The sequence below is a fragment of the Podarcis vaucheri genome, assembly GCF_965113315.1.
Source record: "Podarcis vaucheri genome assembly, chromosome: 8".
NCBI classification, from domain to species: Eukaryota; Metazoa; Chordata; class Lepidosauria; order Squamata; family Lacertidae; genus Podarcis; species Podarcis vaucheri.
In genome coordinates this window covers 52020157-52044864 of record NC_138766.1, presented here as the reverse complement: position 1 = coordinate 52044864, position 24708 = coordinate 52020157, and the positions used below count along the sequence as shown (strand labels likewise).

Here is a 24708-nt window from a genome sequence, read left to right as displayed (position 1 = left end):
CAATGACTGGTAGATTCTTATCTGCTGCAGCCTTCATCCACCTTCACAGCTGTTGTAACATACCGTTTGTTATCTTCTGCCTGGTCTGCCGTTGAGAACTTCTTGGATCATTCTCTGTCTAGCTCCTCCCCTTTGACCTTACCACCTTAGGTGAACCTGCTGGGAGTATGAGACTCAGGACGGCTTCGCTCACAAGTGTCATGATCCAGTGAGTGAGTGAGTGATGATCCTGCCCCAGCCTTATCCTATTCAACTTGGGTGCTTTGAACTCCCATCTTCTCCTTGGTTAACACATATAATTTTGTAAACAAACAAAAATAAAGATTCTTGTAAACTGACACCTGCTTTGTAGTAAGCGTGACAGGAGGGGGCTGCAGAGATGCATAATCAAAGATGAAGAGGAGGAACAGGCTAAAGGAATGCATGTGGAGGAGGCTCAGCATACACAATCTGCTTAGGAACAAGTTACAGCCGTCCTCATGTTTGGCTCCTGGACTGGCTTCAGAACTGGGAGAAAGCAAGGTCCCTGGGACCTTGCAGGTGAAGGGCAGAGTGGAGAGCTCATGCTGTTTTGTCTGCCTGCCCCAATGCTGTGTAGAGGAATCAACAGAAGGTAGGGCACAAAAGTGGAGGAGGAGAAGGAGGAGAAGAAGGAGGAGGAGGAGGATGGCTTTCAGCTTTAGCCCTGGCTAATTGCCAGCAAGAAACAGTCACATCTGAAACACAAATACTGCCTCCATTCAGTAAAAGAAAAGAGAAACTTGCACTGAGTTTGTTGGATGGAGAGAAAAACAGAGAGGGGGAGAGAGTGAACTTCTCTTCCCCTCCCATATAGGCATGTCCTTCCCTGCAGATCTATATGGGAAGAGGACAACTCAGTTGTCCTCAAATAAGCTCCACAGAAGTTTCAGACTGTTAGTTGTAATTAATGTGAGCATAGTGAAGGATGCTATGTTCAGTTTTATTTCAAAAGCAAGCAGAGGCGAAAAAGTTATTTAGAAAGTGACAAGTGGATTAATGTGTGTGGGTGTGGGGTGTCAAATTGCACATGACTGCTAGGAAATGGTAAAGATGCGTTCTTAGGCAAAGCTTCTGAAAGTCAACACTTAACTGTGATTTTATGGGGATAGTATTCCACAGCCATTGTGGTTCCTTTGCATAGTATCCTTTATGAAATATGAACTGCGGAGTTTCTCAAAGCCATCCAAGTTACTCTTTCCAACGATGCAGCGACGCAGCTGATTGTGGTGGTGGGAAGCGGGAAGCCCTAGGAACCGGCACTCTCTCCGGGTCCACAGTTAGGTTAGCGCCGTGCCCCTTAGTCGCGGTGCCATATATCAGCCCCTAGAGGGCGATGATGCCATAGGAAGTCTGCAATTACCACCCATGTTTTATTGTTGCATTAGCATATTACAAGTATGTGCCGTTCCAAAACCAGGCACTTCTCCGACTCCAATGCAGAAAGCATCCTGGTGAATCTGACCACCTTCTCTGTTTCCTCTCTCTGCTCGGTTTGCTGCGCCGGGTACGTAAACCTTGCGGTGGTGACCGGCTTGCCCGGGCTGCATCGGAGACGAGGCGGCGAATCGCAGAAGCCACGCTTGAGATGTGAACAGTGGGAAAACGGAGCATGTGCAGAGCACCTTTCGCGCGGCCATCTTGCCCCTGCAGAACAGCCATTCTCTGCATGCAACTGCTGTTTCCCACTAGGACACAGATGATCCTACTTTAGGCTCTCACCACGAGCAGACGAATATCCACAGGATCAGTGCTGAGTGGATGGAGGGGTGTGGCTATTCTGCCGTGCTGCAGTGTCTAGCATACCCATCCAGAGGGCCGTGAGCTGCTAAGTAGCGAGGAGGCCTGGATCCCAGACCTGTCTCGGCCAGCGAGCTCACTGGGTTGCCTTGGGCAAATCAGATCTCCACCGCACAGTTCCAATCAGGATTGTTATGAGAACAAACTAGGATCCGTTCCTTGGGAGAACAGCGGGATACAAATGTGGACGGAAATAAAATAAAAAGAAATTTATTTACTTGAAGCAATGGTAAAGCATGCGAAGGCGCTCTGTGTGTGTATGAGAGAGACGTTCATTATGTGCTTCACAACTGAAGTAACAGACGCGGCCGTCTAAAGGCGCCTGTCCCTAAATCTGAATCAACCCAGAATTTAAATTCGCCCAGCAGCCCCACCGCAAGATTCCAACGAAGTAAGAACAATTCTACTTGGTTTCAGTTTAGATTGTGGGCTCCGGGTTTTCTACCCTACTTAGCGCCAGCGCTTCGCCGTGGCGCAATCGCAAGGCGCACGCCAGGATCTTTTTTATTATTATTAAATATTTTATTAGTTGGATATAGGAACAATATATAATCAAACACAAGCAATCAAATACAATTTCCCCCTACCCCCCCCCATTAGCGCCAGGATCTTGAGAGCCCTTGTGCCGTCGGAGAGACGCCGCCGATATTTCTTTGGCCAATGGGAAGATGCGGAGCAGATCTGCTTTCTTCTCACTGGAGGCGCCGCTTCAGGGTCTTCCCGCCCGCATCCAATCCAGTTTCTCAAAAGGGGAAGGCTGCTGGGAAGCCGCCTCATGCTGAAGGGCCAGTCGCTATCAGGGGGTGGAGGAAAGGGAAACTCCCTCGAGTTCCCCGCCCGTGGCTATAAGATGAGGGAGCCCCCCGAGAGAGCGGCTCCTTTTAGCCGTTGCCATGGCCCTTCCTCCGGCCTCTCAGCAAGCGGGAGAAGCGGGCGGAGGTGAGGAAGAAGCGGAAAGTTCTGCTCCCTGAGCTCCCCAACTTGGCGCCGTCGCCTCAGGGCAAGGGGCTCCTTGTGCTTCGCGCCTGCAGGAGTTGTGGGCTAGTAGTAGCAGCGTCATGCTGGAGCAACGAGTGGCGTCGGCGGCAGAGGCGCTTCCCTCGCCTCAGCCCCGGCTCAAGCCCGCCCCAATCCGCGCCTTCGCCTTCTAGACCCGCGGGCATTGCCTCTGCCGCCTCGTGAGTCGCTGGAGGTTCCTTGGCGAAAGCACTTCGTTTCTTTCTGGCGCTTCGCAGAGCGGCGGCGGAGAATGCGAGCGCGCGCCGCTGCGCCGACTTCCCCGCGCGCCAGCCCGGAGCCAAGGTAAATTTGCGCGCCCGCTCACCTGGTCCACCTGCAGCTTCTAGCGAGCGCCTTGTGGGAAGGGAAACTGGCAGCCTCTAAACCTTGGACTGTTTGTTGCCTACTCGACTCTAAAGTTCCTGATGACTTGATTTTTTATTTATTTCCAGTCCCCCCCCTCCTTTAATCTGTCTCCAGTTTTCTGCCAGGGCGCCCCTGTTTATAGCCGCTGCGTGCCCGACTGAAATCCAAGAGCTTCATGCCAGGCTAGATTTTGAGCAGTGCCAAAATGAAGATGTCCTGATGGGGAGAGCAACACCTGTTGAATCTCTGCCAGGCATCCAGTTATAATTGGACAGAAAGGTTCTGCCAGTAAAAACAATGAAATTCAGATGGCAATCCTGTTGGGTTTTCAGGTTCAGTACTAAAGTAGTGGGTTCAGAGAGGTAAGGTCAGGTACTGGTGGAAAATGAAGGCTTAGCTATCCTGTGCCTAATGAGAAGTAAGTGCAAATAACAGTGGTACAAGAATGTGGTGCCTTACAGCACTGTCTAAGAAAGTTGTGGCCAATAACTATATGTTGTTATCAGTTTACTCTGTGCTGTTACTCCTTTTGTTGGCTGTGAAGGTGTCCAGCTTCTGAGAGGGTCAAGTAGCAATCCAAATGGGCAGGGTGCGTGCTACCTCCTTTTATGATCCCTGTGAGGTAGATCTTACTATATAGTTTGTGCCATGCAAGATTGCAGAAGGGTCAGCTTGCCTTAAATTCCACAAGCTACTTTATCCAGCATCTTCTGTGACAAAGAACTGCCAACAGCAGTTGCTAATTCTGAGCATCTTTGACACTACAGCTGCTGTTGTGGATTCATCAGTCTTCTTAAGAATGCAAAAGAAGATTAAAAGAACGTTCAGGGCAGGACATCTTGAAGGGGCAATGCCTGCTCTGTTAATTTCTGAGGGAGTTGGTGTTACTTTTAGCCTGCTGGGAACTTGGAACTGTTGAGCTGTGTAATAAGGGGCAACTCTGCAACAAAGAGCATCTGAGGTAATGCCATAGCAGAGGTGCTCAACACAGCTCAGACTTTCTGTGCGTATTGAGACAGGCAACACGACTGGGGTCTTTTTAAAAACGTATTCATTCATTAGAATCTGTCAAGCTGTGAAGCTATGGTTCTTCGGCCCCTCTGTTGCAAGTACTCATGTAGTGCGAAAGGGAGCAGATTGCTCTCTGTAGTGTAGCTCTTTCATTTTAACCGCATCTCTCACCAAATTAGCTAACAGCTCTTTTTCCCCTGCTTCTGCTCTAGAGGCAGGCAGTGCTACGTGCTCCTGCTAAATCCAGAGTACACAGAATATGGGCAAGGTGTTCTGGAGGATCCTTTCCTTTCCATAGATCTTAACTATTTGAACTTTCATTTACTATGAGCAAGAAAAGGATGTTCCTCAATCACATCACCCTTGTCTATTTCTTTATACTGGTATTGGTGAGCTTTAATTTCAAAAGTAAGTTCAGGGAGTTGTCTTTAAAAATCTTTGTACAACAGTTATTAATTGTAGATGCTTTATTTAAAAACGATGATGGAGTGGATAGTAGCTAGTTGCCTGTTTCCAACCATGTGTTTGGAGTGTGACAAAATCTTTGTGTCTGTTCTATAATCCAATGTACTTGTCTTTCTCTGTAGACATAACAAGTCAAAGACACTTAGGTATGCTTAAACACCAAGGCGGTTGTTTTCCCAATGATATGTTCTGCATAGTTTCTTCCAGCTTCCCAGGTGTCCATCATATACTACTTTTTGACAGATGGTACAATGGAAACATATTTTCCACCTTCAGTGAGGTCTCTAAAGGTCAAGAACTCTAACCATCTAGAGCTGGAACAGCAAATGTGCAGCCCTTTTGTGTTGGACTCCCATCAGCTCAAGCCAGCATGACCAGTAGTCTAGGATGATGGGCGTTTATTTCATTTATTTATTCATTTATACTTGTTTGTTTATTTATACTTTGCCAGGTGGGTGGGTATGTCCATAGCTGTCAAGTGTCCCTTATTTGAAGGGACAGTCCCTTATTCCAGCGCCATGTCCCGCTGCTGTCCCTTATTGATGGATGCCCCTTAAATGTCCCTTAAATGATGTCCCTTAAATTTCAAAGGAAGCAGCTCCTCTCCCTCCCTCCCTGCTGGCTGTGGTTCTTCTATTAAATTCCAGTGAGAAATATTGGCCACCACCACTCTTAGAATTATTAGGTAAATTGTATTACATAATAAAATTTGGGAAAATATTTTTTGTTCCACACAAACTTTCATTAAAAACTTATGCTTTGGGGCATGTTCTCTGATTCCTCATGTTGCTAATTGCTCTGAAAGCCTTTTGATGTCCTGTTTCCCAGCAGAGGAAAAAGGAAAGTAGAAGCAAGCTGCATTACAGAAAGAAAAATAAGATCTATGGAGTCATATTCTGCATGCATGCTATCACGTACTTCCAAGTACCTTGTGCTTAGACATGCAAATCAGGATCTTTTATCAGATGAAGTGATTCATTCGAGTACCTTGTAAGTGACTGTGAAGCGTGTGGCCTGAGAAGGATTGAACATTAAATATAAACATTTGCCAGGCATAACAGTAATGCTGGAAGGATTTTGATACTCTGAAATGTGGATGGCAATTTTTTTATTTTTTTTTGGCTTGGGGCCAGATTGAGGGTTCATCACCCCTCTGAAGCCCATGTGCATGCACGTGTACATGTGTGGACTTGCATACTCAAAAAGCACACACACAGCTTATACATACGTGTGTGTGGTGGTGGAGGACAAGCAGTGCACATATACATATACTTCGGCAGAATGGGGGAACAAGCATCCTGCACACATCTACAGCTGGAAAGGGGGACAGACTCAAAAACACACACACGCACAGAGTCATATACTCACTTCTTCCCCAATGCTTCCCTGGGAGCAAAAGCACAGGTCTGAGAGAAATCCTAGTGATATTTATTCAGAAGTCAATCCCATTCTATTCTTTCAAGTGGACTTGAGTGTTGCCTCTGCAGTGTAGCATTTTAGTTGCACAAAAGCCAGCCAGCATAGGCACATGTGTGAACAGGAGCTGGTTAAAACAGTGACTGCCAACCTTTTTATACCAGTGGCACATTTCAAATTTTGAGATAGTGTTGTGGGCACCAGTCACAAAATGGCTGCTGTGTGGGGCATAGCATAACACAAGTACAGAAATTACATCTTCTCTCCCTCCTGAGTCCCTTGGTTAGGGGTTCCAGTGAAGGCATTTGTGGGTGCCACGGCACCCATTGGCACCAAGTTGGTGACCCCTGGGTTAGAGAGTAAGGTGAGAGCAATTACTCTCTAGTACAGAAAGTTAGAAGGAAGGAAAGAGAGGAAATTGATGATTGATGAAGTGGTCAGCCAAGTGTGATGGAAGGAAGAGAGAGAACAGGAAGGATGGAGATGAGGTCTGAGTAATCACTGTTATTTTCTTCACTGGGTTTGTTCTATGACAGATCAACACAATAAGGAAGGTTAAAAAAAAAGAGTGTCAGCAGTCCTTCAAGGTAGTGACAAACAGGTATGATGCACTCTAGCAAAGTTATGAACATAAAGTTACAGAGAGAAGTAGAGGTGATATCTTATGAATACTTTGGCTGGCACCCATTGTTCTAATCAATTGGAGACATCAACTTTTGGCATATGCTTGTTGGGTCTTGCTATAAATATCTCTTGATTGCAAGCCAAAAATGATGTAGCTAGTGCAAGCCAGATATAAAACAATAAAGGATTAATAAAACTGTTCAGTATCGTGTCGTATGAGGTCTCTCCAATAAAAACACAGCAGTGTTTCCAATTCTTTTGGCTCAGTTTGATCTGTTTCCATTAAAATAATTGCAAACTGATTGTCCAGTCTCCCCAGGTCCTAGGTCAACATTTTTTTAAGTTCAGTTAAGTTCATATATCTATATATTTAACTTAAGTATATATCTGTCAATTAAAAAAAACTTTCATTTAAAATTATATAAATTTAATATACTAGTAATTCAGTCCCATTAGGGGAAAAGGCAGGGCATAAATAAATATATAATAATAATAATTACCTAGTAAACACTAACAATACAGTGGTGCCTCGCAAGACGAAAATAATTTGTTCCGCGAGTCTTTTCGTCTTGCGATGTTTTTCATCTTGCGAAGCACAGTCCGTCGCAACTGCGCCTCTTCAAGCGGCTTTAAGAAAAAAGCGCAAGATGTTTTCGTCTTGCGAAGCAAGCCCATAGGGAAATTCGTCTAGCGAAGCAACGCAAAACCGAAAAACCCTTTCGTCTAGCGAGTTTTTCGTCTTGCGAGGCATTCGTCTTGCGGGGCACCACTGTAGCTAGTGACTTACAGCATGTGTTCTGGGAAAAGAGAAAGTTAAAATTACCTATTAAATTAGTAAAAGTCTACCATCATGGCAGGTGGTGTGTGTGTGTGTGTGTCTGTATGTGAAAATAAGCTCTGTTTTCACATACAGACACATACAGAGCCTTCATCAAGTGATCCTTTTTTGTGGAAGGGTCAGTGAGTATAGTGACGGATCCGCACATGGCTCTGAAGGCGCCCCCCCCAAAGGATCCTTTGCTGAAGGCTGCTCACCCACACAATGGTCTGGTCCACACATAATTTAAAACCATAGTTAAACTAAAACTTAAATGTGAATGTACAGCATGCTTTGCTGAAACCACAGGTGGCTCGCACTTCCTTTGTTCCTGCTTCACTGTTGGGAAACAATACCTGATCTGAATTAGCATTACTGTATGTCTGAACCTGGGTGCATAGTCCACCCCCCCCCAATTGCCCCATGAACAAACCGCAGATGTAAGCCAAACTTTAGTCACCACTCATGGGCCAACTGTAATCATGAAAATTTTGGATTTTTTTAATTTTTCGGGACTTTTTTTTGGGGGGGAGCTGCATCTGAATTTTTGCCCTAGTCAAAAGTAGTTTAACTAAATATTTGAATAGGTTGGGTGGTAAGTAAATGAAGCACCGTTAAGTGTTGTTGGCATCCATCTGTCTTGAGAGACAATGGAGTGAGCTTCCAGGGGTGAAGTCAAACAGCTGGAGATTCGCAGTGCTTGCTGGGGCTGCAGAAATTGGTAACTCATAACTTCTGCCTCCTGCATTGTTTTGACTATGTTACCAGCATCAATGTGACCTCTTTGACATGCAAGCCTGGACCGTGTGTATGGAGGTCCTGGGCTGCCAAGACGACAAGACCACCTTGTGTTGTGTAGCTTGGTGAAACGTGTTTGAAGTTTGTGTGTCCCTGTGAAGGCTCTCAATCCGCTGTTCACAATCACTGATGTAAAATTTGTGATGGAGATTTCTGTTTTTGCTAATCTTTCATTGGTAGTGCAAGGTTGCTTACTCATGTTATAAATATCTTGTTAAAGTATCCTTTGGATAACTTAGTGATTGTTTTATTTGGGCAATTTTTCCATAGTGACTTCATACAGAAGTTGCATTGAGCCCTGTGAAATTAGAATTATGAACATAATAAAAGGTTGTTGATAAGGACTGTGTTTTGAAGAATATATTCTGTGCTATTTATACTTTTACTGTGACTTGAAAAATATTTTTTTCAGCACGTAGTATGCAGTATTAAATTGATGAATTGTGAGAAGGGCACTCTTAATAAAGTTTGAATGAATAATGTCAACACTTGTGATTTTTATAGTTTATTTTTAAACATTTACCATTATGTTTGCGGTGCCACGAAGGAACACATAAATCCAATGTCATTCTATGGCATCTTTTAGATTGGTGTGGATAAAGCTTTGGCACATTTGCAAATTGGAAAAACTATTGTAGGCATCACACATACGCTGTAGCCTCATCTTATTCTATTTCCTATTGACTACAATAAAATGGTTCCTTCAAGCCTAATTTCAGTGGATGAGGGGAGGCTGTGGTCACAAGGGGAAGCCTATGTGCACCTGTGAGTGACATGTTTGTGACCCCTGCTCCAAGTAGCCTGTGCATAGTGGGCAAGTAGACTTGTGCTTGCCCAACCAGGTAGTGAGGGAGAGCCCAGATTCTCAGAGTGTTTGAATCTGGTCATGTTTCCTTAAAGTCACAAAACGTCAGTTTTTAAATTACCGTGAGGCTTAAGAAAATGCCTCCACATTTATGTATCAATGCTTGAAAACACTGTACCTGAAAACTGAGGATCCTGAGATGCACTTACCTTGAATTCTCTCTTCTTCCATCCTATTTCCCCCCCCCCAGATGGGTTCTTACTTTGTAAACGCAACATTTCATTCCAAAATAACTGAAGCAGCTGATATTATTGTTGGAATCTTCTATATTATATTTGGTAAGAGTGATTGTTTGATATTTTCTACATTGTGTGATATTCTCTACATATGATGATGATTGTATTTCACATTCTAGAAAACAAAAGATGATTTTATAACTCTGTCACTGGCATGTGTGTGATACTGTTTAACTCCTTGGTCCTGATTACCCAGGAAGTTGTTTGTGGACAAACATCGGCTCCCTCATCCTGAAGCGAGATGAATGCCGCACCCCATAGTTGCCTTAGACTGGACTTAATCGTTAAGGTGTCCTTTACCTTACCTTTTACCCACGTATCTGTTTTCTCATTCCCGGCCCAATCTGAGCTTTGTATTGCCTATGTGTGCTTTGGTAGTAGCTGCAAAGGCTGTAGGTGACAGGGAGTTCGAAATTTAATTGGAAGAGAGGTGATGAGATATAAACTGTTTTGTCTTTTCCTCTATTTGGCCTCAAAAGCTGTTCTGTGCCTCAAAAGCTGTTCTTACCCTATTTTACAGAAACACAAAGATATAGCATAATGCCTTTCCATATGGTGCATCTGTGCACAAAAGAAGATGGTAGCCATTATGGTTCAGAGGACTGATCTAGATGTGATATATTTGCCTTTAGCTTTGAGCTCAATTAGTGCCTTGAATAAATTCGCTACTGCTCATTTTAACAGTGCAGTCAGCTAGGTTAGCTGCGGTCATCATGAAAACCTGATTGGCAATATATAAAAAGCTTGAGTGGCTTTTTAGCATTTTGTGGAGTGGGCTGCAGTCTGGGTCAGCTTAACTTGAACTAAATTTGGTTCATAGTAAGGTGCCATTAGTTCCCTGCTGCCTTGTTTTACGTCTAAATTTTTCTATACAGATAGTATACTTTTTATTATATGGTTCATATTCATTAATTTTTACAAAGTGCTCAACCACTTTGGAGGCAAGGATGATAAAAATAAACTGGCACTGAAGGAAAGAGAACAATTTGGAAATCATGCTGCAAAATTATTATTTTTTTGTAAAAACACCTATATAAAAATCATGATTAGTCATCCCTTTGCCCCGTATGTTTTTCCCTTTAAAGCCACTGGAGAAAGGGACAACATGCTACTTTCATGCAAAGTCAAAATGCGAATGAGAGTGAAAACAGTTAACCCTTTTTTGTTTTGTCCTCCAGGCATATGCTCCTTTTGTGGGAACAGTATCCTCCTGTATGTTTCCTACAAGAAAAGGAACATATTGAAACCAGCAGAGTACTTCATGATCAATTTGGCCATCAGTGACCTTGGTATGACTCTGACCTTGTACCCTCTAGCTGTTACATCCAGCCTTTCACACAGGTGTGTTCAATGTGCATCCACTGAAGTTCTCTGTTAGTAGGAAACAGTAACTAAACTTTTCTTCTTCCACATTTTTTTATTACTATAGTGATGAATAATTCCAAGGGCTGAGAAAAACAGTCTTTCAAGCTCCTGGCAGTAATTAGTATTCTGAGCTGCACAACACTGTTGTCACTAGGATACATTTTGGGGAAAAGTTGCATTCATTCAGTACAATTACTCCACCTGGTTTCCTAATTTTCAGTGGAAGGAATAACAAAAGACCCAGCTTCCCTTTCTACAGTAATACATGTCATTGTTACTTAGTTACAAATGATTTTTTTTTTTTTTACAGAGTGAAATTCAGTTACAATTGAAATGAAAAGAATACATTAGTGGAATTGCTTATGTTTCTTTTTCAAGGTTATGCGTTCTGACGCTCATGACCTCATCATGAAAACTGCTGTAGCCACTCCCCAGGGATAATCCCTAGCCATGTCTCCAAGGAGAATCCAAAATTACAGGCAGTTGTGCAGATCCATTACACACACACACACATGCAATTATACATTGTTACCTGGGAGTAAGCTCCAATGACTGTATACATTAAAGTTGTACAGTGGTACCTCAGGTTACAGATGCTTCGGGTTACAGATGCTTCAGGTTACAAACTTCGCTAATCAGGAAGTGGTTGCTCCAGTTTAAGAACTTTGCCCCAGGATAAGAACGGAAATCGTGAGCCAGTGGCAGCAGAAGGCCACATTAGCGAAAGTGTGCCTCAGGTTAAGAACCATTTAAGGTTAAAAACGGACCTCGGAAAGAATTAAGTTCTTAACCCAAGGTACCACTGTAAAACACATTGAGCTTTAGCTAAAAATATTTATCCAGCAGAAATAAAACTTTTAGCTTTTAATTTGAAATGCATAAAAAGCTAAAGGACCCCTGACAGTTAAGTCCAGTCATGAATGACTCTGGAGTTGCAGTGCTCATCTCACTTTACTGGCTGAGGGAGCTGACGTTTGTCTGCAGACAGTTTTTCCGGGTCATGTGGCTAGCATGACTAAGCCACTTCTGGCAAAACCAGAGCAGCGCACGGAAACGCCGTTTACCTGCCTGCAAGAGCAGTACCTATTTATCTACTTGCGCTTTGATGTGCTTTTGAACTGCTAGGTTGGCAGGAGCTGGAACCGAGCAATGGGAGCTCACCCCATCGCTGGGAACCCTGACCTTCCAATCGGCAAGCCCCAGGCTCAGTGGTTCAGACCACAGTGCCACCCGCGTCCCAGTTGAAATGCATACAATTTGCAAATAAGTGTTACTGTTTAAACTACTGGTAGAAAAGTAGGAATTCCATCAAAGAAAAAGAAAGAAGCATCCAGCATCTGCCCTGTTATTTTCCTCATTATCTGGCTTCCTCTATGCTATGCTTGTCACAAAGAAATGTAAAAGCCTCATTACTGTCTCATTCACTTGCCAGAGCAAGGCTTCTCCTAATTACCTGGCACTCTTGCAGATGGTGACATCAGTCCTGCTTTGAAAAAAAGTCAGAGTTGTGCTCCCCAGTATTCCCTGCCATTAGTTGTAATTGTAAATCTCTTGCACAGCCTATGAGTGGTTGAAAAATCCCCCCTTGTACTCAGAAGATTTGAACAGTTGCTCATGCCACTTTTGACCAGCTCTAGATACTCCTGGGTGAGATCAATTTCAGTCAGGCTTTTGGCCCTGAGACTGTCTTGGATGGTCTATGTCAGGAGATAGACACAGATTTAAGAGTTCATCTTTGGGACTCAAGTTGATGGGGGCAGTTAATACAAGGTAGATATTATTATTAATATGGCTTATCATAAAAGTAATTTTCTTTAATTTAAATATATCGTTCTTCTACGCACTGCTGTCAAAATGGGAAGGGGCCCAGTAAAGTATCTGATGATGGTGTCAGGAAGCCATGTGGATCTTCAGCACTAAAGTCTTACAATGTCGTTGAGTCAGAGAGCTGGAATCAAAACACAATGGCTCTCCTATCCCAATTCAATTTTTGAGGTTGTCGCTCGTCGTCTAGGGCACAATAATACATGCCCTATGCGGTAAGTGATTTGGGAAAATACTTCCCATCTCAGTGTGTCATGCAATCCAAAACTATTTTAGATTGATAAGTAAAGGCCAGTATTCTTACTAGCTGATGCAGATAAGAATGGTTAAATGTTACAAGCTAGAAAAAACTAGTTGAACCTTATTGGGCTCATTAAGTCTGTCGTAGCTATCTATTGAATCTTATTCATTCAAACCTTTCTAAGGAAAGAGTTTAGATACTAAGTGATGCTGGTAAGTATGTTGCATTGTTCTTTTTTAAAAATTCAATCTTTATTGGTTTATAAACAATACATACAGAAAACATAACTCATAAATGAGAAAAAAATTACTGTATGTTTATTATTCCTTGGAACAAATGTGTCAAATTTAGTATATGTATGGGATATATAAAATAAATAGACAAATAAGCAAACAATTGCAGTACTCCTGTAACTTGTGTGAGAGAGCATTACCTTGGAGTTTCCTTTTCTTTAGACTTCAGTTCTATCTCAATATGTAAGAAAATTAAATCTGCACATCCACAATTTTCAAATGTGCCTTTTCTCCACCCAACTTCAAATAGCCATTTTTCAAGTTAAATTGTATCAAGCAGACACTACTTGCCAGAGATACAGGCAAGAAACTGAATGCTTTTGTGTTATTTCTTTAATGAGTTTATATATTGTTCAGAATCCTTCCAGATGCATGCTGTGTTTTCAATTACGCTATTTAAATTTGAAGCAACATAATTTCTTTCATGGGATGTTATAAGCATTTACGTTCATTAATTTTTTATAGACAAATAAAGATACATTAAGGTCCCTCTTGGCTCAGAATGAGCATGGACTATAATCAGTATTGCTATCTCAGTACAGTAGTGACCCTTGAAAGTTACTTTGAATATATGACTGAACAGTAGCGAAAAGAGTATTTTTTGATATTAATAACTGTTTCATTTTTCTTCCTAGGTGGTTATTTGGCCAACAGGTTTGCTTGTTCTATGCATTTTGTGGAGTATTTTTTGGAATCTGCAGTCTGTCTACGCTAACATTACTGAGTACTGTGTGCTGCCTAAAAATTTGTTTCCCATCTTATGGTAAATAATTTTTTTCTTTCCTTCTGCACAAATTTAGAAGAACCAAGAGTTATGCAACACAAATTTTGGTACTAAATGCTTTAGCGAGGTTATCATTGTGGCAGTTCTAGTATGGCCATTGAGTCTCAGGAAATGGAGTGTTAGGGAGTGTGATCTCTCTCTCTCTCTTTCTCTCTGGCTCTCTCTGTAGAAGGGTTCCCCCCTTTTGTGAATAATACTGTTATAACTTGCATTGGAGGACTGTTGAATAGCAACACAATGTACATGTCATGACAGAACATAATTACTTGCTTACTTTATATAGGTCAGGGATATCCAACTTTGACCTGAACCCCCCCCCCAAAAAAAAGGGGTAGATCACTGCCAGATTTTAATCATGTGAGTAGATTGCAGTCTCTAGGAAGTTGGATGTGCCTGATATAGGCGAACCTGGGCTGCTTTGCTCCTTTGGTTTGGAGTTAACACTATGTTTCACTCCCCACACTGGTCATGGTTGTTTTGAGTAACTATTGGGTTGGGCATACTAGTTGGGTTGGGCATACTAGTTGTAGCTAATGAGAGTTTGAATCCCATAAATTCTGGAAGGCCATAGGCTAGTCACCACTTCTCTGTAGGCAATAAACAGAGAGACCTGTATTTTGATTTGTAGACTTAAAACCAGCTGCAGTATTATTACAAGCAACATCTCACCCATGTATCTTAAATGTGAATATTTTGTATTTCAGGGAATAGATTTAGGAGAGAACATGGTTGGATCTTGATAGGATGCAGTTGGGCCTATGCAGCCATTTTTGCCTTTTCTCCACTGGCTCACTGGGGAGAATATGGAGCCGAACCTTATGGTACAGCATGTTGCATTGACTGGTATTCATCAAATATAAACACAACAGCAATGTCTTACACAATTGTCCTTTTTGTCTTCTGTTTCATTATCCCCTGTGGAGTAATTGTTACCTCCTATACTCTTATTCTGATTACGGTGAAAGACTCCAGAAAAGCAGTGGAGCAACATGTCATGGGACCCACCAGGATGAGCAACGTGCAGGCTGTTACAGCCAAGGTATTTAAAAAGCCATGTTCTTTTTTCTTCACCTATTGATTTGCACTCTGTTTTTTAAAAAGTATTTTATTGCTTTTTCACATGTAATAAACATAATTCAAAGCCCCATAAACAACTACAATAGCAACTAGTCTGCCATTTCTCGGGAAAAGGCATAGCAGCAGCTCAAAATCAGAAACAGTTTATAATGCATATTAAATACTCTAATTTAATAGGTCTTGCCAGATGTTTCCATGGATCTGTTGAGGTTGTTTCAATTGATCATAGTAGGGAACTGTGGTTTAAAGAGATCAGGATCAAAGTGCTGAAGCCAGGGATCAGGGGAGGGCACAGCAATTGAGCCTGGTACTTGTTCCCTGCTTAATAAAATGGGGTTCTTTTAAGCCAGGAATGATAGGTCTGACTCTCTACTCTAGATATGAAACTTTGCTGAGACTCTGCCTAGCTCTGCAGGGGAAAGAAACAAAGCATGCTTTGCCAAAAGAATTTAAACTTAGTCCTCAGTCTAATGGGTCCAACAGGCTCTTGCGCTCACCCCAAAATTACTAATTGCCTGAGCTATACATAGTCAAAAGCAAAATCCCATTGAGTTCAACGAGTTTTACCCTCCAGTAAGCATGCAGAGAACCCTAACATGAAAGTCCAGAATAGCAGTGATGACTAAACCACTAACTTCTGCACCCGTTCCCACTTTCTCTTTCCCCTGTCATGAAGGGAGACAAGTTGCCCTTGCCCCTCTCACAGTCTCTGCAGTTCATGAAGAACTTGGATGGGGGAGAGAGCTTATCAGAGGGGAAGACACTCTTGCCATTGGCATTCTAGCAAGGGGAACAGATGAGACCTTTTTCTACTACTCTGCAATTTGGGTCATGGGAATAACATACAGGACTAGTCCCATGACTAAAAATCAAAATGTGGGGGAATCAATGCAGGCTATTTACATATTTTATCAAAATGGAGACATCCACAATACAACAAAACAGTTTTAATGTAGTTTGTTGTGGTATTATACTTTCCTTTATGCATATTTGTTGACTCTAAATCTGATTCAAATTAAAAGTTTACATGGCAGCATTTTGGAAAATTAGATTAGGGAAATAATCCTTCAGATATCTTTGTGTCTCTACCTCTTTACTGAGGTGGTACTAAAATGTAAGATAGCTAAGTTAGAAAATGTGTATCTTTTGGAGACAAATGGATGGAGATTGCCCTGATGGGACAAATCTGACGTTTTTGCAAGGACATTCTAGGGAGGAAGTTGTTTAGCTTTTGGGCTGCTGGCTCAGTCAACATTTCAGGAAGGCCGAGATTATTCAGGATCAGGCCAATGGTAGCTAGAATCTTAAGAGTTGCTTATGGGTAATTTACAAACCATTTGCTCAGATGTAGTTCCACTGAGATCAATGAAGCCACACGATTCTATATAGCCTGTAAATTATGGTGTGTTTTAGGCAATGAAGCTCTTTGCCGTATATCACAGCACCATAACTTGTTTGCCAGAAGTGTTAAGTGCAATATATCATCAAAGTACATTTTAGATGCAAGGTTCATTGTCCTGTTGATTAATGCCTGCAGAGTTTCTGTTTAATGATTGAACAATCAGAGACTACATTGATTCTGGCCTGCAAACTGTCAATGTGTTCACTGTTAATTCATGCAGTCTATGGCACCTCCACCTTTCTGTTATTATGCTGCTAGCATAGTACTATTGTACTATCTAATGTCATGGAGGAGGTAAGCCTTGCTGCAAGAGGGGAAAACTTAGTTCACTTTGTATTCTTCTGAATCTAGTCCAACATATATCATGTTTATCAATGGAGTGGTAAAACTAATGACCAGATTGCTAAACAGCTTTTGATTTAAATTCAGTCCTAAAGCAATCTTTAGCAGTTAGTCTCTCCCATTTTAAAGGCTACATGAGTATAATTTAGAAAACAAATATAAAAATAGATGCAATTTGTGTAAACTCTGCAAGGGTGAAGGCAGGAGGAAAGGATTTGTCTTGCCTTAGGCCCTGTCAAGTAGGAGCCCATGATAATCTCACCAAATATACACATCTGTTGCAGCAATACTAGTTTAACTTAGGGAAATGTCCTATCATTAACTGTCTCCTGGACTCAACAAGTCACTTCCCTTTAGAAGTGATAAGTTGTACTGGAATATAGGCTTGAGCATACCAATGGCAGGGTGCCCATTCACTCCAAGCACCCTGTCGCTATCCCCAAGCTGCATAAGCAAAGCATCATAATTGCCATCAAGTCTTCCTGATGTGGTCACTGGTGCTGAACAAGTTGGTTTCCATGGCTGCTGTGCACTTATGTTGACAGCCTTTTGCCTTTAATGGAATCTGTGGATAGAAGAAGCAAGAGAAGAGGGCTATGATATTCTGAAATTATACTGAAGGATGAACAGGAATTGTGTTTGGCACTGGGTTTCCTGTCTAAGAATAAAGAATCCAGTTCTTCTGACTTCTGTTCCTAATACTTTTCATGGTGCCAAAGATTGTTTGTTGGTCCACATTTTACACTTGTGGAAATTTTGGCTTGTGAACAGGTCTGTCTTACCAGCTTTTACACTAATGCTAGATTTAGGGTTGGTGCTATAACCAGACCCTTGATTTTCTAGTACCTGGGCTTGTAGGAATCTTAAAAATGTTAACATTTCATTACAGTTCATGGGGAAGGGAATTAGTGCTCACACCTGGATCTCCAAGCTGAAGTTTGCCTTGTGCCACCCACTAGGATGGAGGAAGCCGCCTTGTTTCTATGGCCAGTGTAGTAGCATATATGTCACTCTAATTCATAATGTGGCCTCCATGCTCCAGCAGTTTTGGCCCAAGTGGAAGTAAGCATGGGCAGGTCAGAAGTGATGTTTATGGCCTGCTCACTCAGGATGATCTTGTCTCTCATGCCAGGCCATAAAGGGGAAGAGTAACAATAGAGTGATAGAGACACACCAGGGGTGTGGCATTCATTGTACCTTTCCCCCAGTGCATTCTTCAATGGAGGAGTGATTGGAATCAGGTGTGCATCATGCTTTATTAAAAGCGAATGTAGGCAGATGAAATGTGTCCTGGACTCACTTGTTTGGGGGGGGGGGGGATGACTTGCCAAGCCTCCTTTGAAGAAAGATTGGGACTCACTGAGTGCATTCTTAGGACCTCCCCTTCACCCCTAGGAGGATTGTGACAGCAGATAATGGTGGGGAGGTAGCCTGTGATTAACTGCAGCTGATCAATCTTTTAATCTGTGAGAGCTTTTAGCTCCACTAAAAAGAACAGATGCTGGCACTATGAAATATGTATAGGTAATTGGTTGTCAAAGCAAATGATTATATATCCTTGCTTTATTTATAGTTACAACCAATATTCTTAAGTGCTAATATAAAAAAGAACCTTCCTATTTCAGAACTATTATATACCCCATTTGATAAATGCTTCCGAAAAATGGAGGAGAGCAGCAGGAGATAAACAGAGCAGATATGCTGGCTTTGATGTTGACATTCTCTTGATATTTTAAAGCACATTTATAGTGGAGGTGAAATGGTCTTTATTGGCTTTTATCTTTATTGAGCCACACAAAGTTGTTTGAAGCTTTGCATATGCATCCAGAAGTGGAAGCAGGTATGGTAAAAGTGGACCTAGCTTGTATGGCCAATGTTCAGGGATGATGGGAGTTGGCGTCCACAGCATCTGGAGGGCCCAAAATTGGCTACCCCTGCCATAAAGACTAGAATATGAAGCACCTTTTAAGGATCACCTCAATTTTTGAGGCTTTGTGACTGGTGCTTCTTTCCTCTTCCATTTTTGGACTGAACGTAAGATTGCATGAAATGGCATAATTCTTGAGTGCTTTGTAACGGTCAAAGTATTGGGCAGGATGCAGCAACAAGGCAATTTAAGTAAAGACTTAAGTTGCCTCAAATAAAGAGTTTGCATACTCTCTGAACTCTCTTTCTCTGTGTGTGTGGGTGTGGGTATGGGTATGTGAATGTATGATCAAATGTAAGAACACCACTTTTGTGAGCATGGAAATGCTGTTTGCAGGCTGACTGCTTCCAGGTTTTAACCTTGGAAAATGGAAGAACCATTGCTATGCTTTGGTAGCAAAGCCATAGTGTTTGTTTTGTATGATGGGATTCCTATTGCACTAGCAGAGGGGAAGATATGGGACCTGAGCTATGCAGCCAACTGCAGAAACTGTCTCAGTTCTCCTGCTCTGGATCCATCATTGAAGTGTGAAATCATTTTTAAGCATGCTTTTATTGTTAGTGCTTTTATTGTTAAATCGCTTCAGGGTATAGGAAGCAACCAATAAAACTCGCAAATAAAATAAATAAGAATAGAAATAATATCTATTTTGTCTGCCATTTAGCTTGCAAGATGCACCTGGATCTCCTTGACTATGATTGGATGCTATGCTCTTTGAATATATTCATAGCCATTTGTAGCCTATTTGCAATCTTGGCTGCCCAGTGTAGGTTATAAACTCTTGGGAGGGGCCATATCACAAAGTCTAGGGGACTGAAGGAGCTAAATGCATGTTTAGTAGCTATGGCCACTTGGTTACTGTGGTGGCAAGTATGCATGTGGAAAAAGGCCAAGTATTAGACAAATCTCCACCAAATGAATTCATCTGGTTAACATTATTAAAAACAAAGCACATCTTATTTAAAACAATAAAGCCAATGAGAGTATAAATGATGACACCGTAATTGTTAGAACTGCAAACTGTAATTAAATAGACTAAAAGCCAAACCAGATCTGTTAATGGCCCTGAAATTGACTGACAGTCATGTCATCACTCTTAGGCAGTTGTTGCTTGGAGGTGGGACAGTGAATTAGGCAATCTATTGGTCTAACCCACCTACTGTTTTGTTTTGAATAGCACAAACTTTCTTTTCTTCTTTTAACTTTGCAGCTGAGCATTGCTGTATGCATTGGATTTTTTGCTGCCTGGAGCCCATATGCCGTCATTGCCATGTGGGCAGCCTTTGGGTCAATAGAGAGGATTCCTCCACTAGCCTTTGCTGTACCTGCTGTTTTTGCCAAGTCTTCAACACTCTATAACCCAGTTATGTATCTTATGCTAAAGCCTAATTTCCGAAGCACTATTGCCAAAGATTTTGCTGTTCTCCAACAATTATGCATCAAAACTTGTTTTTGTCTCAAGCATATACAGAGCTGTTCTTACAGATCAGTTCTGGAAGTCCACTCGAAATCATTTAAGGGAAGACATGAATCCAGCAGTAACTCCATGCAGATAGTAGAAGGATGTTCTTATTTTCCCTGTGAAAAGTGCAACGATACCTTTGAATGCTTCAAGAACTACCCAAAGTGCTGCCAGGACAGGCTAAGCACCATGGAACACACACTTCAAGAAAACATACCCTTGGAAAATAAAATTCAATCGAACGCAAAGCATGCTTCTGAAAAATATGTAAAGGTTGTTGTCCGAGGAGAAAAAAACAGTGAGATTGATAGTTTGGAAGTAACATTAGAAAACATACCTATGGATACTAGGTTTGTCAACCTCTAGAGTATGTTTAATCAAATGCTCCAGGTAATAATTTAATTGCACCAGACTTAACGAATGTAAAACTTTTCTAAGCACTACCCTATTTTTATTTCCTTATTACCCATGGGAGGACGAAGTAATGCAGCATAAATATGTTTAAAAGTGTCTTTGACTTTCATCATGTCCACAACCATACCTATGTGCATTCAGAACAAATTGTGTACTACAGTACCGCATTTCATTCGCTTCTGATTTTTTGAGTTTCAGAACTTACGTCCTTTGCTTCACAGAAGCAAACCACTTCATACTTGTGAGGCTTTTCTGCAAAACATTAATTCTTCAGATGCTTGGTAAATATATTTTATATGCTGCATATTCATCAAAAAGCTTGGTCTAGGTTTTCTGAGAGCCCTTTCAGAGAGGTAATGTCCATTGAACTGTTAATAGTTCCACAAGGCATATGGTACCCCCCCCCTGGAGGCTATGAACAGTTTTTTTCCCCATTTTCAGCTTAGGCTACTGTTCACATCTCCTTTCTCATGCAGTTTTCTTTCTAGGAGAGGGAGTGGGAAATTTTCCTTTCTCTGGTACATTCCCATGTTGCTCTTGGAGCACTTACAGTCAGTTCCACTCATGCATGAGTGCCCCAGCCTGGCCTTTCAAGAACAAACTTGTGAGGGGCCAGATGTTTCCTGTATTTCTGAACTTACAGCATGAGAAGCATTATCAGGCTATCATTACTTCTTTCAACGAGGCACCTACTTCTCCCACAACAAAACTCAGAAGCTGAGCCACCTGGGACAAGGTGCAGAAGATAATAGCTGCCCCTGGGCTGTAGCCAGGGAAGGAGCTTATCCACACACAAGAGGATCACTTTATACTCTGCCCACCCTGGAACTGGCACCCTGCTCTTGAAAACATTTTCTGCTACCATACTTACCTGAAGCAGGTAATTAGTGTCACTGAGTGTTCAGTGCCTGACCTGAAGACAGATAGTGCCTGCCCCTCTAATCGCAAGAAATTATTCGGGAAAGGTTGCTCTTGCCAAAGGCCTGCTACTCTTAACCTTCTGTCCCTCTCCCCCATAGCCGTTTTGCTTTGCAAAAGCTGGAGAAGGGGGTGGGATTAGAGAGATTTAAATACAATAGTGACACATTCAGACTCTTCATCTAGGCAAAAAGCAATATAATCAAATGTAGACGTATAGGATGGGGGATACCTGACTTGACATGTGAAAAGGACCCCAGGATTGGATCTCAAGATTATAAACTATTAGCTGCTGAAAATGAGTTGATAAGGTGATGCAGCTTCAAACAAGGCTAATATTCTGCACTAATCATACCTCATCTGGAGTACTTTGTTCAGTTTTGAGAGCTGTGGCACAGGAAGGTTGTGGATGAATCAGAAATGGTTCAGAGAAGAAGAATGGGTGGTTAGAGATGTAGAAAACAAGTTCTCTCAGAGAAGGTTGAAAAAATTGGGTATCTTTAGCATGAACAAGAGAAGACTGAGAGGAACATCAAAGATTCAAAGGACTGATACATAATACTTGTTCTCTGGTGCCCTGGAGGGCAGGACTTAAGGACAGTTTTCAGCTGAACATTAAAATAAACTTAACAGTAGGAGCAGTTTGACTGTGGAATCAGTTACTTGCAGGGGTGATGGGTTCTTCCTTGTCAGAAGCCTTGAAGGAAAAGCTGAAGGTGCTCTAGGTTTGGATTTTCTCCATCAAGCAGGGGTTGGTTAGATGCTTCAAAAGGCCTCTTTGGTTCTAAGATTCTATTTGGTAGCCATTCAGAATCACCGAGGCAAATAGATAAAGAAGTGAATTTGATTTATGGGAATTGTAGCTCTGGGAGGTAATGGGACATCTCCCAACAACTCTCAGCACCTTTAACAAACTACAACTCCCAGAATTCTTTGGGGGAAAGCCATGACAGTTTAAATTGGCATCACAGTGCTTCAAATGCATAGTGTGAATGTGACCTAGAACTGTGCTGCACCAGATGAATATGGAAAAATAATATCAATAAATACCTATACACTGATCCATATAGTAATATGACTATGTGCTTTGAGGCTCCTTCTCTCTCCAGTACTGCACTAAAATGAAGACTATGGCTTGGATCCCAATTTTTGTTCCCATGAACAGAACAGAATTATTAATGGGGGGTGGGGTGGCTTGGCTTAGCTTGGCTTGGCTTGGCTTCCCTGCCTGCTGAAGACCCCTGTGTGCCCTCTCCAAATCTCCTGAGAGTTGAAGGGCTCTATGCAATAGAGTGACACAGGGCATGATTGGAAGAGGCATGGGAAATCAGCAACCTCCATGCATTAGCAAAAGTGTTTTCCATTTGGGCAACACTACCCAGCGGTGCCAACTTGAATAAAATAATGGGGGTGGGGGACAGGTAAACCCTGCCCCACATAATCAGTCACATGACACAGCACCCACCCACCATTTGAATGGCAATGCCCATTAACTTTGGGAGGGCTTGGCTCCCTCAAATATTTTATGGGGAGGCACAAAGGGAACTTAGCCCCTAGGAGCTGGCTCCTATGGCACCACGTTTTGTATCTTGAGCACCCATAGATTTTACAATATCACACAACAAAGCACTGGTCAAAAAGAAAATGTACTCTAACTAAAGGGGTCACAAGTATGTCTTGCTGCCCACAACTAGTGATCAAGCAGCCATTGTGCTCCTGTTGTTTTCCCATGTTTATAATCTAATAGAAAAACTATGGGCCAATATTTTCTTTTGTCCATTTAAGCAACCACAGGACAGCAACTCGGTTGTGTAGCTGAGTGGAAGGAAGTTTAAAGTATTGTTAGCCATGTGCCACAGCACTTGCTGTGGACCTAACAGAACCAGAGAGAACACTTTAGATGGGAAAAATCTATTATGAGGAGAAGGGTTAAACCTTCCTCCAGTGTTACTGCTCTAATGATACTTGGGAAAGACGAAAACATCAGGAGACCCACTCATGGAGCTCCTGCATTTTGTGTAATTTAACCTTAATACTGTTAGGTATTCCCACAGGCTTTATCATTCCTGATGTAACATATATACAGCCAATTGTGGTATTATGCTTTACTTCAGATGGAAGGAGAAGAGGAATTTTAAAACAGGAAGATATTTGAGCCCTCAGAAATGTGATATTAGGAAGGCAGGGAGCTTTTAACCAAAGTGTTTAAATTAATTTGCAGATCAAATGGGATTTGAGCAGAAGACTTCCAAGTCACAACCATGAAAATGCTTTTTTGTACTGAGCTCTGTGACTTAATTATGTGTCTTTGTTCTTAAAACAATCACTACCATATGTGCAGTAGCAACTGCAAAACTCTGGAACAAGTTATTCACTAATCTGCTTGCCTTTGCATACTAGATGGTTTTTAAGGGACACGGGTGGCGCTGTGGTCTAAACCACTGAGCCTCTTGGGCTTCCTGATCAGAAGGTCGGCAGTTCAAATCCATGCGATGGGGTGAGCTCCCGTTGCTTTGTCCCAGCTTCTGCCAACCTAGCAGTTTGAAAGCACACCAGTGCAAGTACATAAATAGGTACTGCCGCAGCAGAAAGGCAAACAGCATTTTCATTGTGCCAGAAGTGCTGGCCACATGACCCAGAAAGCTACCTGTGGCCAAATGCCAGCTCCCTCGGCCTGAAGTGAGATGAGTGCAGCACCCCATAGTCACCTTTGACTGGACTTAAGCATCCAGGGTTTGGTACATTATAAAATCAAACTCTTGTTTTCTAATCATTGGTAAATCAGCTTGATTTAATACAAAACTCGTTTTGTAATGCTGCAGATTTTTCCCTGTTTTCAAATAACTCTGCAGATTCCATCTGCTTGTGTTTTTTTAATTAGCTGCTGCAATTGCCTGTTTTGTCAAGGTTGATATAAATTTTATATTATAAAGCAAAAAAAGAAAGAAAAATAAATCCAAGTTTATCAAGCAGACTCTGGAAATGTGTTGTTACTGGCCACCTCAATCTCTGTTGAGCAGCAGTGAGATTCCAGTGAACCAAGGTTTGTGTTCCTTTGGAATGAGGCACAGTGGAAGCTGGTGTCTTTATGGAATATGGTTTATTTTACACATATTTGCAGCTTGATGGAGAGAGTGAAGAACATTATACTCCAAGAGTGTCTCTCATTGCTTCTCTTAGCACCGGCAAGCTTGGGTCCAAAACAGTAGCCAGCCCTGCTCCCAGGTCTCTGTGTGTAGCCTCA

General features: G+C 42.0%; 1 protein-coding gene across 6 annotated transcripts; it reads left to right on the top strand.

Moving 5' to 3' along the window:
* Positions 1 to 658: 658 nt before the first annotated feature.
* LOC309539043 (opsin-5-like) lies at positions 659 to 23101 on the top strand. Of its 6 annotated transcripts, none has more exons than XM_082234833.1 (8): positions 659 to 3120; positions 4903 to 5036; positions 6654 to 6676; positions 9370 to 9457; positions 10594 to 10756; positions 13774 to 13901; positions 14627 to 14961; positions 19881 to 23101. In XM_082234833.1, exons 2-8 carry the CDS (start codon positions 5030 to 5032, stop codon positions 20496 to 20498), a joined length of 1362 nt encoding a protein of 453 aa, XP_082090959.1. In that variant the 5' UTR covers positions 659 to 3120; positions 4903 to 5029; the 3' UTR covers positions 20499 to 23101. The 6 variants fall into 6 exon arrangements, with proteins under 6 accessions (XP_082090959.1, XP_082090958.1, XP_082090960.1 ...); XM_082234832.1 differs by having other exon boundaries at positions 4867 to 5036; XM_082234836.1 differs by lacking the exon at positions 659 to 3120 and having other exon boundaries at positions 3951 to 5036; positions 14627 to 14743; positions 14888 to 14961.
* Positions 23102 to 24708: the final 1607 nt, after the last annotated feature.